The 16273-nt window shown below is 37.1% G+C and overlaps 1 protein-coding gene across 2 annotated transcripts; it reads left to right on the top strand.

Moving 5' to 3' along the window:
- The first annotated feature begins 10167 nt into the window (after positions 1-10167).
- c8h22orf23 (chromosome 8 C22orf23 homolog) lies at positions 10168-16248 on the top strand. Of its 2 annotated transcripts, none has more exons than XM_088342365.1 (6): positions 10168-10494; positions 11988-12050; positions 12135-12308; positions 13780-13905; positions 14013-14113; positions 14187-16248. In XM_088342365.1, exons 1-6 carry the CDS (start codon positions 10353-10355, stop codon positions 14232-14234), a joined length of 654 nt encoding a protein of 217 aa, XP_088198491.1. In that variant the 5' UTR covers positions 10168-10352; the 3' UTR covers positions 14235-16248. The 2 variants fall into 2 exon arrangements, with proteins under 2 accessions (XP_088198491.1, XP_088198492.1); XM_088342366.1 differs by having other exon boundaries at positions 10168-10473.
- The last annotated feature ends 25 nt before the right edge of the window (positions 16249-16273 follow it).

Here is a 16273-nt window from a genome sequence, read left to right on the forward strand (position 1 = left end):
CCAAATGCGTGACGTTTCTCACACAAGCCTTTTATTTTATTGGAAATGAAGAGTCATGCACGTTAGGCAGCAGTCTGGCATGGAATGATAGGAAGCCAGAGGTTGACGAGATCGATACCAATTGCCCAAGCAGATATCGGACGGATGGGGTTGATACTGGACAGGACGGGACAGACAAGATTGATATCAAAACAGGATATCGAAAATAAACAGGATAAACTAGACAGGAACAAAACTGGAAACCGATATTAAACAGGACAAAATAAAAGGGAACAATACCGGACAGGAAATACCAACAGGAAACAGGACAGAGTCAAAACTCACATCTTGCGGGGCAGGGTTTCGCTGACGGACCGATAAAGAAAGAGTGAGAGCACTGAGCTTAAATAGAAGGAAAGCCAATCTGTCAAAAAGCCAAATCTGGCGGGCAACGGGCGGGCCAATTGGGTGCCATGGCAACCTTGACAGTTTAAGTTTGATTTTTATTGAGTTATTTTCCTCTCTCTTATTTTGTTATTTAAACAGCCACCTGCTTGGTATGTGATGCTGCCTCTTTAAAAGGGGTGGGGCTTGGGCCCCACAGTGGCTCTCACTCAGCAAACACCGAGGAAAAAAAGCAAGCAAAGGACTCGGAGAAATGCGCGTACTTATGTGGAGGGGATTTAGGTTACTTAGTTTTTTTGCTTCAATGTAGCCTAATGCAGCGGAGTAAGAGTACCGTTTCTTCTTCCAAAATTTACTCAAGTAAAAGTAAAAAATATAGTGATTTAAAAGTACTCCCAGAAGTACAAAATGTCCCAAAATAGTAAATGTATCAATGTAAATGTATCACGTTACGAACCACCTCTGGTTTTCATGTCACATTGGACTGTTGCTGTCACAAGCCAGGAACCGAGACAGGACCCAATAGCGTTCGTTCTACTCACTTTTTAATGAAGAAAGAGAGCAGTGCTTGCATCCTTGATCCGATGATCGTCGGTCACGGGTAGCTGATGGCAGGAACGCGGAAGTGGCACTTCCGTGTTGTGCGAGGGTAGTCGTAGACAGCGAGAAAACATGTTGATGGCCAGGACGGGGGTGCAAAACGGAAACGGGTCCAGAAAAGAGCTCGGCAACAGGTATCAGGCAGGAAACAGGGCAAAACAGGTCGATGGCCTCGTGATCTGCAGTCACCCCGAAACATACCGCTAAATATTGTTTGGTAACTTCTTATTTTATTTCGGAAAAGAAAAAAAAAGGGTATTCAATATATTTTTAGCTAATATCGCATATTTGATACCAGTTTATTTCAGACTGAGAATAGTATTCAACTCTTCAGTAGGCTCCTCCCTGTTAGATACAGGCCCGTCTCGGAAAATGTGAATACTGTGAGTGATTCCTCGTTTATCGCAGCGGTTACAATCTAGAAAGGGCCTATGGTAGGCAAAATTCATGAAGAAGAAACGTTTTCTTGGCGTCTATTTATGTCTTAAAAGGCGACTTTCTGTTTTCTCCATTCTCTAGCATTCATCTCTGGTACTGTGACTAAAATAGTGTAATAATTACATAAGGCCTAATGCCTTTTTGTATGCTACTTATGCCAGAGGTAGACTACCTGAAGATCTTAAAAATAGTTAGTTTATTTTTAAATGTATTACCTAGCCTTTTATTTATTTTTTTATACTTCTAATTATGGTTCGCTAGTACACTTTCTATGATATTCTAATATTTTAAAATGTGACATTTGAGTGTTTGCTATAATCAGGAATATTAAAGCAATAAAAGACTTGTAATGTTTCAATTGAATCCAGAATGTATAATATTTTTGTTTTCACAATATTCTAATTTCATGAGACAACTCTATTTTCCAGATGTGGGTAAACTACGGCTCGTGGGCCACATGCGGCTTGAGACTCATTTTAATCCGGCCAACTACATTAAAATGGCTAAACATAAAACTACATTTAAAATATATATTTTTTTATATATATAGAATGTTCAATAAAGTAGTCCTAATACAATTGTTGTTTTGGGGCCACTCTTTCCCCCGGTGCCCTTTTGTGTGTACCCCAAATTAAAAAAAATGTTTCTATCAAGCATAAACTCCATATATTTTTATCTCATTATTTTGCTTGAATTTTAAGTGTTTGTAGACTAAGTCCTTTTAAAAAATATATTTATAGGTTGAGATGAGGCTCACCTATACCTCTTGCTGCTTCGGGTACCCACAAAAAACGGAAACCTTGTGAGAGGCTGTGAAGGAAAATAATCAGGGAGAAAATTGTGCAGTTTCATTACTTTGAGTTTCCGTAGTTTAATCTCTTCCTTGTGCTTTGTAGCACTCGTTTGCGGTTGCACTATCCAATCCAGTGGTTGAATATTACAGAGTCCCTTTACTATTTTAATCACAATTTTTGACAATATTTTGATATTTTGGGGTTTACCACAAATCCCAACTTAAATATGACTTGACTTCCCTTTTGCTATATTTTATGAAGTGCATATCTGCCGTCAGAATAACAGCCTGATTGTAAATAATTTTCCTCATGCTGCTTTTTGTAGTTTTTCCTTTGCCCACATCACTCCAACAAATAATTGTCCTTTAACTTTGTATTTGACAAATTTTATCACAAGTAAATTTTTCATATATTTGAATTTCTTTCGTCTAAAGATAATGTATTTCATCACATATAGTTAACTTCGAATGTTTTAAGTGAGTCTGCAATAGCCTCGTATTGTCATCGATATGACACAGAGCTAAACCATCAAAGAAGGACCATGACCACACTGGATGTGTAACAGTAGCTTTATTACCTTGTCCCAAATTGTGAAAACTGCAAAAAGTACATTACAACGCTTTGAGACCACGTGCCAATAAATTCACAGAAAAAAAGTACATAAATCTTACACCTTTAAAAGCTATTACAAGATATAGTTGTTTATAAATCAAATAAACACTTTTGGAAACTTGGGGCATTGCCTGGCTAATCCTTCAACATGGACAGAGACCGATTAGAACGTTCACTTGCCCTGTCAGCCTGTGTGTGACTACTAAAGGCAACTAAATCAAAGAGCGGGAAGTGACAAGGAAGACCTGGAACTAGGACAAGTAGTATTATTTTGCTATATTTTTTAACTCAAAGCTCATATAAACACGAAACATATATGTAGAACACTTCTTAATTAACTTTTTAGCCTTGTATTACATTTTGAACACAGTAACTTACCTATTAAACAAAAAACAGGTGTCATAAGGACAACATAAGACTTATTTACTTTGCATTGAATTATTGACAAATAACATTTGGGTCAATATAATGTATTTACATGCAACTATCAGTATCAGGGGATGTTGTATTGGTGGTCTGTGTAACCCTTGAAACGTTTTGTGAATAAGGACATTACAAATAAATGCAAACTGACTTGACTTAATAACAATCATGGCAATACTTTGTAAGTATCCAACGTCGCTTTTACTTCTGAGAAGACCTGTGTGTTTGAAAGGTGATTATATTCTTGTAGTATTTATCTATTGCTGGCAGTTGCCCGTCACCTGATAACACTGGAGAAGTTTATCACCGATAAAATAAAAACAACTCCCTCTCCCTCTCTCTCTCTCTCTCTCCTAACTGCACAGAACTCATTTTCAATAACCCCACATTTTAGTCACTTTTATGTCAAGGAAAGGAAAACATTCTTCAGGGTCTTTATATCCAACAGCTTTTTGTCAATGGAGGCTTCAAATGCATAAGTATGACTTATCCAACCACCAGCAACAATTACTGTATATTGAGCTATTGTAAGTTATTGCATGGAGCGTGAAAAACAAGAGTTTTGACCGTGTGCTTGACTGCACATGCCGTGGGATTACTGCACTTAACGGGTCACTGCGTATTATTCGACCACCAGATGTCGCTGTATAACGCAGTGCGCCCGAAAACATATGCTACAAAACTTACAAACTATGGAGACTACAAATTACCTAACTGCACCATTTTTTATCCAATTTTTTTTTTGCCTAACCTTTCGCAAGGTTTTTGGTTTATTGGGGTACCCTTAGCAGCAAGATGGTGGACATTCATATCAGCTACCTCATGTTATGTGAAATGAATGTAAATTTTTCTCGACCTATGAGTATTTTTAAAAATGCACGTTCATATGATATTTAATGTATTTTTGTTTATTTTTTTCAACTCCATATTGTTTTTTGATTATGTTTTTAACACTGAGAGGCGCTAAATATTACACACTGTCCCTTTAAGATCTTTACTTGCCTATCTGCCTTTTTGACCACCATAGTCACAGCTGCATCGTGTATAGAGCTTGTTTTCTTTGCAGTTCTGTTCGACATGTATCTGCTTCAAAGACCTGTTAGAAAATCGAGTAAAGAATGGGTGGGAAAAGTGTGGCAGAAGTTAAATGCTAAAAATGTATAAAAAAACAAAAAATAGTCAAGTCATGTTTATTTGCATATCCCTTAATCCCAAAGAGTCACAAAGGGCTGCACAGACCACAGATTATTGCAAACCACAGACTATCATTACACCATCCCCTGATCTAAAACCTACATGAGGGCAAGGGAAAACTCAAAAGCCTCAACATGAAGAAAATGAAGAAACCTTTAGAACCACCAATCAAGAGCCGGTTCCTTTCGAGACAAAATGTTTCTCTTTTGATTGGTCAAAATGCATTTTTTTCAGGGATGTGGGATTTGGTGCTGTTAGTTCGGAATTTATTGAGCATAAAGAAGGTTACTAAAGAACATTTGTTGATCTGGTGCCACTCTTGTCCCCAGTGTCCCCAACATCCAAATAACTGGCTATTTTCTTCTTTTATTGCTATTTTCAAAATATTTGTCAAATTTAGTAAAAAATATTGCATTTTGAAGTTTTCAATGCAAATTATGAGATTTAGTGCTCTAAAAAGGGACACAATGTATTACTTTGCTTTAATCCTGAGTGTTTCAAAAGAAATTGATTAAATGGTTTATTTATAGATGGGGGGAAAAAGAAATATACAACATTTACCTTTAAATGTCTGCATTTTTGTTTATTCATCAATGCATATCATCGGTGCTATTCTAAAAAGACTCATCTACGTTTCTGGTCATTTTTTATTTTTGCCTGAATGGAACGTGCGAAAAAAATGCTATACATAAAAAGAAATGCCAAAAATAGAGATATATTTTTAACGGTGACAACAAGATGAGAAAATTTCAGTGTGCTTAAATGATTCCCTCATGTCACCGAGGCATTGGATTCAAGACTGAATCCGTTGATACAAAAATAAAATCAATAATTTTATTCCTTCCAGCCCTTTTGCCAAATTTTCCAACGCAATTCAACCCTTGACACAAAAGGTTTGCCCACCCCTGTGTTAAAGTAAGACAAAACAACGTATCATCTTTCAATGGAAATTTTCTTTTTTCTATTTACAAATATCTTGCTCAATCATTTCATTATTTTTTTATTTTTTTATCTATTTTACAATATTTTTCTTACATATGGCTGACACCTAGAAAAGTAGGATAAAAGAGCAACATTGTTGATGATGTCTGTCTTTTGATGCCCCTGCAACATCCATTTCAGCCTGGCTATCCTGGAAGGGGATGACGTTATGTGCGGTCCATTTTCAAGGTTTATCTGTTGTCTTCATACTTAAGTTTTTGAGTTTTTCCTTGCCCTTATGTAGATTTTAGATCGGTGTGACTCCCGGTATGGTAACATATTTTTGTGAATTTCCCCACGGGGATTAATAAAGTATCTATCTAGATATCTAGCTATCTATCTAGCTAGGTATCTATCTATGTATTTGATGGTGTTACTGTGGTCCGTGCAGCTCTTTGAGACTTTTATGATTGAGGCCACTATACAAATAAACATGACTTGACAAGATAATTATCTTATTTTACTATATTTATGTATTCATACTTTGTTTATTTTACCATATATCTGTCTATTTCGACTTCTTCGGTGTAGCGTTGCAAAAAGATCAATATATTTTGTTTTATTTGATATCATACTTCAATTATTTTATATTTTATTTTTAATTGTATTGTTTGTTTTTGTAACATCCATTGCAGCCTGGTCATCCTGGTAGGGGGAATTGCCATTTCAAGGTTTCTTCTTTTTTCTCATGCTGAGGTTTTTGAGCTTTTCCTTGCCCTCGTGTAGGTTTTAGATCAGGGGATGGTGTAATAATAGTCTGTAGTTTGCAATAATTTGTGGTCTGTGCAGCCCTGTGAGACTCCTTGTGATTACGGGCTATACAAAAACATCACTTGACTGTAGTGAATGAATGAATAAAAACTTTATTTCGAACATTAAAATAAAAACAGGACAAAAACAATGCGTCAACAACAAAATAATGTCACATAACATGTTCGAAAAGGGGTAGTCAGAAGCAGATGCTTACTTTTCCCACCCCTCTATCTTCCCTATTAAATACCTTTTACAAATCCTCCTTTCCTCTTATGTCTAATATAACAAAATCTCGTGGATATACTTATTCCATTGGTCAGATATCAATAATTATAACAATTACAATAATCAAGTCAAGTCAAGTCATTTTTATTTGTATAGCCCTAATCACATATTTTATACACTAATCTTCGCAATACCCATCCCTCAACGTCATAATACGCCTAGTTACCAAATGTCACTGCGGCACCAATGATAATAACAACAATAAAAATAAACATAATATTTGTAATAACAGTTCCGACATAACAATAGCAACAACAACAACAACAAGTTAACCATAGTTTGAAATGCAGTATTTCCAATCTCCCTCATATCCCATTCTCTTCATCCCTGTATTTCGCCAGTAATGCTTTTTTGTATTTAAATTTGAACACGTGGATAGTTGGACATTGTTTGATCTCATCTCACGCATACTTTTCCTGGTGGTTCTTACCTTTGGGAATTTGAAATCACTACAGCCCCTCAAGTTATAATTTCTCTCTTTCCGAGTGAACAATTTTTGTATGTTTTCTGGCACTATGTTTTTGGTGACCTTTAATAACAGTTGTGAAGTGAAAAATTTTATTAAAGCATCCAATTTTAATAATTTGGACTGCTTGAATAAAATATTGGCATGATCCCGATATCCTACCCTGTTCTTATTGCACGTTTTTAAAGGATAAAAAGGGGCTGTAGTGAACCTTTGTAATTATTGCCCCAGACTTCTGCACAATATGTTAAATATGGCAGAACGAGAGAACAATATAATAAATACAATGCATTATAATTTAAAAGAAATTTGGTTTTATCAATAATTGAAATGCTTTTAGATACCTTAGTTTTTTTATGTCTGATGTGTGTTTTCCAACTTAGTTTATTGTCTATTATGACCCCTAAAAACTTAATTTCTGATACAATGTCTATTGCAACACCATCCATTTTTACTTCTAAATCTTGATTTGCCTTGCCATTACCAAAGAATATTACTTTGGTTTTATTTAACTTTAAAGATAATTTATTTTTATCCATCCATACTTTTAGGTTAATTAGTTCACGATTAATACAGGATACCAAATCAATATAGTTATCATTTGAATAGAAAATGTTAGTGTCGTCTGCAAATATTACTATTTTCAATAGTTTTGAAACATTAGAAATATCGTTAATATATAAATTAAATAACTTTGGTCCCAGGATAGAACCCTGTGGTACTCCACAACAGATGTCCAAATATTCAGATGACAACTCTCCCATTTTCACATATTGCTTCCTCCCTGTCAAATAACTTTGAATCCATTGCAAAGCCACTCCCCTGATGCCATATCCTTCCAGTTTTTTTAATAGTATATTATGATTAATGGTATCAAATGCTTTTTTTAAGTCAATAAATACCCCGACTGCGTATCTCTTCTTTTCTATACTATGGGTGATTTCTTCCACTGCATCAATAATTGCCATTGTTGCTGATCTGTTTGCTCTAAAACCATATTGACTTTCATTAATCAATTTATGTTTATCAACAAACTGTTCTAGTCTATTATTGTAAAGTCTCTCTAATATTTTAGAGAACTGAGGAAGCAGAGATACCGGTCTATAGTTTGTAAAAATGTGCTTGTTTCCATTTTTGTATATTGGTACTTTTGCTCCTTGGATTACCTGTGTTTCCCTCTTTCGTTCGTAGTGTACTTATACATGAAAAATGATACAAATCATGATCAAAACTTAGTATTATTGTTTGAACCTTTTTTTTAATCGTTCTTAACTTTTTGCAGAGTAGGCGGTGCCCAGTAAACCTGCGGCGCCATTTGCTGTACTCTAAAGATTATTTTAAAGCAAGAATATCAAGTCATCATTGAAGGTTTATCCAGTGGTGCGTCGAGTTCTTTGACCGTTTACATGTTGTATCTTTGACGCCCCCTGGTGACAGTTTATTTAACCTTTGTTAACTAAAACTTTTCTTGGCTTGCATGTGTGAATTGAACTCTTATCATCATGGGCGCCCGTAAGAGAGGAAGACAGAAAAAGAACTGGACTGACAAAATCAAGAAATTGGACTGTGGCCATCTTTGCTCTGACCCAAACTCCAGGAACTATCAGCAGTGGAAAAAGCTGTCCAGAGTTGCCTCCTCAGTGGTGCTCCGACGACCCAGGCGTTTAAGGGATTTGTAAACTGTGATAAGCAGGCGGCCAGGAATTCTTTTTCACCCAAGACATTCAATATTCTTTTCTTGTTACACTGACTTTTTTCACAATCGAGCATTAGCTATTTTTTCCTCGCCCTCATTTGGTTTCAGATCGAGATTTTGTAATGGAGGTCTGTGCAGCCTTTTGAGGCTCCTTGTAAGTTTAGCACACAACAAATTAAATAACTTGATTTCTGAAAGATGCTTTTGATGAAAATGTATGTAACTTCAATAATATCCTTCTTGCTGACGCAATCTTATGGCAGAAACCCTCACTGCAGCTCTTTTTGTTGTGCGTGCAAGTATGTAAATTTCTTAGATGCGCTACAAAAAAAAAACCTCATCCTGTTTCATCTTTTGGGGTTTAGGTAGGCATTTGGACTATATTTGAAACAGCCCTTTTCTTACTTTGATCATTTTCATCCTCATACCTGTCAACCTGTACGTTTTTGGCGTACAAAGTACGTTTATTTTGCATTTTAAGACGTGTACGACGTACAAGAAAATCTGTATGGAAAACCGCATATTTGTCAATAATGGGTGCCATCCGGTAAACACAGACTATCACGAAACGGCAAATCAATCAAGTCTAACGAGTTCGCCGCGGTAGCCTCTACCTTGGTATAGTTTTTTTTCGTTGCAAACAAAGCCAGTGGTTTGATGCTACTCTGTGCATGCGTCTGCCGCCTAGGGATTTCCCATCATGCATCATTCCGAAAAAAAAAGAAAATGGTGTAAGATTATTTTCTATTTTGTAAGGGAAAATATACTGTACGGGCATGGATCCGTCGAGGTTGGCGGGTATGCATCCTACAATTAAAGAAAACCACAAGCACGCGCGTGAAATCACTGATATTCGGAAGATTACGATTTTGGATCACCATTTAATCACAATAGAAGCAGCCCGTTTAGGTGTGCATCAATAGGTGAGAAAAGGGAGAGTTCATTATATAATAATAATAATAATACTGTAATTCATTCTACTTCAAAGCGCAACTTTTGGCACAATAAATGAACACCGATAATAAAAGTAAGATAAACGCAGACGGGCGCAGTTAAAAAAAACCTAAATGTGCTTGGAACACAGACTTAATAGAGAAAATATTTAATTTGAAACTTTTTAAGTTGTTTAACATGTCATATTGTACATGTGTTTCGTTATATCATTCTGTACATATTCTTAATGATAAAATAAAATTAAAAAACTACGCACCACACCATTGTGATAAGTCAATAAAACAGTTTATACATTGCATTTTTTTACTCTGTCAATCAAATTATGAGTGATATGTATTCAGGGTTGGGTAGGGTTAGTTTAACTGGATTACTAAATTACAAAATTTTGTGCGGGCTTGGGGAGTAACGGAATACATGGAGTTGTGAGTCATAATTTTATTCATATTTAGTTTCTTTAGTCTTTTATTAGCATATTTGGTATTGGAGTAATTCAAAAGTAATTGTAAGTAATCCAGTTAAAGTAACCCTACCCAACCCTGTATGTATTCTAGGTTCATTTATTTGTAAATCTGACTATGCAAGACACGTCACTGGTTTGTAGTCATGGATACCGAAAGCTACACGCGTGGTGAACAGCTATCGGGTAATTTTGCGTTTGGCATCAACTTAGCTAGCTCATTTAAACACAGTAACACACCCATTGAATGTAACTGCCATATAACGAACCGATTATCCTCTTCAAGCAACTGCACTAATGTAAAAAAAAACGCCGATGGGAATGCTGTTTAGGAAGAAGTGTTCAGCTGAAATGGAGACGTACTCCCCGGGAAGAGTCTTCGGAGCGCACCCAGGAACCAAACATTACAGCAGGAAGACTCGAGATCTGCTCACATGTAAGATGAACCAAACAAACGGTATCAAAGTCAACTTATATCATGCCTGTCAACCTCCACGGCGCCATGCCCTTACAAACTGTCGTATTTTTCCCCTTACAAAATACAAAATAAACTTACATTGTGGGTGTCAAACAGGCGGCCCGCGGGCCGGATCAGGCCCACTAAGGAATTGAATCCGGCCCGCGAGGCAACGCTCAGAGAAGTGCAAGAGAAAAACGAGCTGCAGGTTGAAATATCTCCACTTGATGTTGCCAAAAGCCAGGTGCCTCTCACAAAGAAGCTCCACTTGTATTTGTTTTCTCTCTCTCTCTCTCTCTCTCTCTCTCTCTCTCTCTCTCTCTCTCTCTCTCTCTCTCTCTCTCTCTCTCTCTCTCTCTCTCTCAGTCTCTGTATTTCTCTTTCTTTATTCCTCTTTGTCTCTTTCTCTCTGTGTCTTTTTACCTTCTTTTGATCTCTTCTCCTTTCCCCTTCTCACTTTTTCCCCTTCTCTCTTTCTCTCCTCTTTTATCCCCTTCTGGCTTTCTACCTTTCTTTTTCTCTTTGTATTTCTTTCTTTCTCTTTCTCTTTCTTTCCCCCTCTCTCACTATTTCTCTTTTTGTCGCTTTTGTTTCTCATGCTCTCTCTCTCTCTCTCTCTCTGTCTCTCTCTCTCATTCTCCTTTTCTCTTTCTGTGTCCCACCCTCTCTAATTTTCTCTTTCTCTTATTTCTTTTTATTTTTTATTTTTCTCTAATCTTCTAGTCTGGCCCCTGCGAGAACGTTTGTTCTATCATGTGGCCCCGAGTTAAAATTAGTTTGACACCCCTGCCTTACACCATATTTTTTTTCAAATGTGTTTATTTATGTAGTTTAATATGTCATATTGTACATGTGTTTTGTTATATCATTCTGTACATATTCTTAATAATAAAATAAAAAGTAAAAAATCCCAAAATCAGGAACAATTGTTATCAGCAATTAAAATATCCATTAATAACACTTTAAATTTAAATTTGTAAATAAAGATATTTTTGGAGGAAAAAATTAGTTGGCATTTCTATTTTGTAAACCAAACCACAATATCAACCATTGTTGCTTGAATTTTAAATTTCAAATACCAATAACAAAACAATAGCTTTATTGTTTTAATAGGCTTATTATATAGAATACGTCCGCTATTGTTGGAAGCGCAGCAGAATGTGCGTTCACGCGAGGGGGGAAGATGCGCACAGTAGCATCAAATAGCTCGCTTCATTTGCAACGAAAAAAAAACGATACCGAGATAGAGGCTACCGCGGCGGACTTGTTTGACTTGATTGATTTGCCGTTTTGTAATAGTCGGTGTATACCGGATGCGACCCATAATTGACAAATTTGCGTTTTTCCGTACAGATTTTCTTGTTTGTCATACTCATCTTAAAATGCATAATAAATGTACTTTGTGCGGCAAGAACGTACAGGTTGACGGGTATGATATATTTACGGGCTGTCATTGCATGAAGCCATTTTATCCCAATCTCTCCGCTGGATAGCAATGACGGCGGAGTTAACTCTCAACAGTCTCCAAAGAAAAAAGATCAGCGACTGTCTGAAAGGTAAAGCTCTCTCATTTGTCCTGAACGGTTGCATTGCGGAACCTTTTAATTCAGGGGAGGAAAAAAACCCTTCCCCTCCCTCAGATGGCTCAGCTTTGCCTCAAACTATTGAGCCACCATCATCAACTTCATCTCCTCAGTTTCAAGCCAACGAACGCCTTCAAAATCTTCTTCCGGCGCGTCCGCTGAGACGTAGTGCTCATTCTTGTCGCTCTGGAAACAGCTATGAGAGAGAAAAGTTCTGCCCGGCACCCACAAGTATGAGAAAAATCTACTTTGGAACATAATTGAGCTTTCTATTCTTTCCGCTTTCCAACGTTGTTGAGGCCCAGCTGGAATGGAAGCCCCAAAGTGCCAAACTAAAGTCATTTTACACAACTTGAGCCTCAAATTGAAGGAGGTGACATCATTGTCCGATATCTTTCTGCTACGGCATGGGGCTCCAATCTTTTGCAAGCCGAGAGCTACTTTTTGTTAAAGCACCCAGTTTTATATGCATTTAAAAAAATAACTTTTCGTTTATTATTGTAACGCCCCTCGATGTGATCACCGATGCACTCAGTCGCTGATTAAGCCTCGTTGCCAATTAACATTCACACAAGACCTACTGTTGGTCGCAACTCACGCCGTTCCCGTGCACAGACTGACTTCAAAGCACAAAACTTCTGCCTCTTTCGTCTCCCCCTTCCTTTGCGAAATATAAATGGTAAATGGTCTGCATTTATAGAGCGCCTTTCAAGTCAATAAAGACTCCCAAACTCCCAAAGCGCTTTACAATGTGCTTCACACTTACCAATAGGGAGTCAGCCATGCAAGGCGCCTACCTGCTTATTGGGGGCATTAGGGATTCAGTGTCTTGCCCAAGGACACTTCGACATATAACACGGAGGAGCCGGGAATCGAACCTGCGACCTCTTGATCCCAAGACGAGTGCTCTACCTCCTGGGTACATGCGTGAACACAAACGACAACAGACATCACACTATGTTGTCACGTTAATTATTGGAAGTAGGCTTAACTAGACTTAGTCAACTACTAAAAAACATTTTACTAGCTGAGAGACGGGCACTGAAAAAGTTGCAGTCGTCATGGACAATTCATCACATCCACTACACAGCATCATCTCAAAATGGAAGAGCACCTTTAGCGACAGACTGCTGTCACAGTCTTGTTCCATGGATAGACTGAGGAGATCATTTCTTCCTCGTGCCATGAGGCTCTTTAACTCCACCCGGGGGAGATAATCCCACATTAAACCACACCCCCACATTGCATATTACCCTATTTTTATTACAGTGTGTATTTTATGTATCACTACTTAAATACTCTATATCAACACTTTACATTGGGTATTCATGTATTATATTCCTTTTACTTTATTATTGTTTTATTTTCAACACAAGGATACTGCTGGAAGTGTGAATTTCCCTACGGGGATGAATAAAGTATCAATCCATCTTGAGTCTCCACAGTTTTTATCTTTCCTTCTGCTTTTTAGCATTCATTTTAAGTTGCACTACATAATTAATACATCTAATGGTCAAATAAAACAGTGTCCCTTCAAAAATGAAAAACGATTTTATATAATTGACCGCTTTAGAGCCATAGTTTTTCATAGATACATTTTTCATTTTTGGCACATTTGGGCATCCTTACCAGCTGTGGCTTGTGGATTAGTGTGTTAAAAGACGAAACAATAAAATGTGCACTCTTTTTGGACTTAATCTAGGAGACTTAGAAAAAGAGAAGAGGAGGCTTCAAAACATCTTGGCAACCGGTCATGAAGATGACACAGCTTTCAAAACGGCGGTTAAACATCAGATGCCTGAGTTAACAAAGGACCGCTATCAGGAAGGTTTGAGATAACCCACACAGCATTGGCCACATGCTAGTTATAGCACTAGCAATGGCGGGTATGTTGGTAACAGCCATATATACATATATATATTTTAATTTTTGTAGTTCTGGAGGAGATTGAGGAAAGGAGACAATTCCTGTCTGATATGGCCTCTCTGGGACAAGACAAGCAGTACATCCGCATTATAAACACAGAGATTTCACAGGTAAACACATTTGTCAAGTCCAATAAAATGATTTCATGCATTATACTGACATCAGTTCTGAATTGCTTTCTAGAAAATCAGGGAACTGGAGATGCTGAATGGCAAACATCCAAAGATCTAACCCCAATGGAAAAGAGCGTTTGAAATAACTAAGGATAAATCTGCACTTCAATCAAATAATAACATTTGATAGGAAACACATAGTAAATATTTGAAAAATGATCAAGGGAAATCAATTATTTTAATCAGCAAACAATAATAATTTTTTGTTAAAAAAAATGATAAAAAATACAAGAACCAATAGCACCTCTTTCGTCATTGCTGCGGGGAGAACACGCACGCCAACGTAGATATCAAACAAGACCTCATAGTAATTGTCAGTAAGACATTGCTTGGATTTGGAAAACCAAATTTCTCCTTTTCTTCGTTTTGACTCCTCCGGCGACAGTGTGAACCACAACGGACGAAGGACCCGATCAAGACGAGTTTTGCCCTGTTTTTTTCCCTCTTAGAAAAATTCCCTCGACGAGTTGCGAGTGACACTACAACAGGAACCACACAAAGATCTGATTCATCAGAGCTTCACATCAGGGTCGCGGTGGGAATTGGATTTTTCCTTTGATCTTGACTGTGGACTCATGAACTTTGAGAAAACAAAACCATGGATTTGGGATTCCCTGAATTGTAAAACATTGGAATTGCATTTTCTTTGCTTATTTGATGAACCTTCTTGTAATTAATTTTAATTGTCATTGAAATTTGAAATGTATTATTGTGTGGCCTTAATTTCTCACACGGAGAAAGATTTAGCTTAATTATACAATTGTAGTGATGAGCATAAAAAGACATTTTTAGACTAATAATGGGTATTAGCAACCGAAATTAGAGTAGATAACCGGTCATTAAACTGAAATAGAAATAACACAAGGTTAGTAAACCTATACAACCAAAATTTAGGATTTGTTATCTAACACCTTACAATAAATAAGATTGTTCTTTCACTATAACTTATGTTAAATGTTGTCTAATGTCTTGTCCATTATATTGACGTGTTTTGTACAAATTTGACTCGGGTGTTTCCTCTATTAATTTTACTTGTCAAGTCATGTTTATCTGTATAGCCCTTAATCACAAGGAGTCTCAAAGGGCTGCACAGACCACAGATTTTTACAAACCACAGACTATTATTACACCATCCTCTGATCTAAAATCTACAGGAGGGCAAGGAAAAACCAGAGCATTCCAAGACATCGGGGCCCGAATGAAGCCTTAGAGTGACCAAATCACACCATTCTTTTCTTTTTTTTGCCCAGCCTTTCACAAGGTTTTTGGTTTGTTGGGATAGCCGTAGCAGAAAGATCAGGGATGATTATGTCAGCTCCTTCTTGCTGTGACCCTTGTTATATAATAAATACAAATTTCTCAACCTAAAAAAAACACAGGTTTATAATAGTTCATGTATTTTTGCTTATTACTCAAATCAATATTGTTTTTCAGTGTTGTCTTTATGAAATAAATAAATTGTAGGGCGACACGGCAGATGAGTGGGTAGTGTGTCTGCGGGACAGTTCTGAGGTCATGGGTTCAAATCCAACTACCAGCATTCCTGTGCGGAGTTTGCATGTTTTCCCCGTGCTTGAACAGGTTTCCTCCAGGCACTCCCACATTCCAAAAACATGCATGTCAGGTTAATTGGCCGGTCCAAATTGTCCCTAGGTATGAATGAGAAAGTGAGTTGTATGTCTCAATGTGCCCTGCGACTGGCTTGAAACTAAATCAGGCTGCCCGAAGAAAGCTGGGATGGGCTCCAGCACCCCCGCGACCCTAATAGGGATGAATGGTGCAGATATTGGATGGAAATAAATTGTATATTTTATTTTTGGAAAAAATTGCCCAGAGCTTCTTTGGCTTGTGTGCAAGAATGGTAATCAACTACTAAACATGTTTATCCTATTTTCAATGTGATTTGAGGCATCTGATTTTAAACTTAGAATTTTTGAATTTGGAACTTGGTTGCTCACCTCTCACCAAACCGAGGACTAGTCTAATAGCCTTTCTTCCCTCTGCCAAACAGCATATGTGCTACACTAAGATAATAATTTCCTGTATCTTATTGATATAATTTCTGAATTGCATTCAAGAAACAAACCTGAGAAATAA

This window comes from Urocampus carinirostris, chromosome 8 (assembly GCF_059441175.1).
Source record: "Urocampus carinirostris isolate Australia breed hairy pipefish chromosome 8, RoL_Ucar_1.0, whole genome shotgun sequence".
Classification (NCBI taxonomy): Eukaryota; Metazoa; Chordata; class Actinopteri; order Syngnathiformes; family Syngnathidae; genus Urocampus; species Urocampus carinirostris.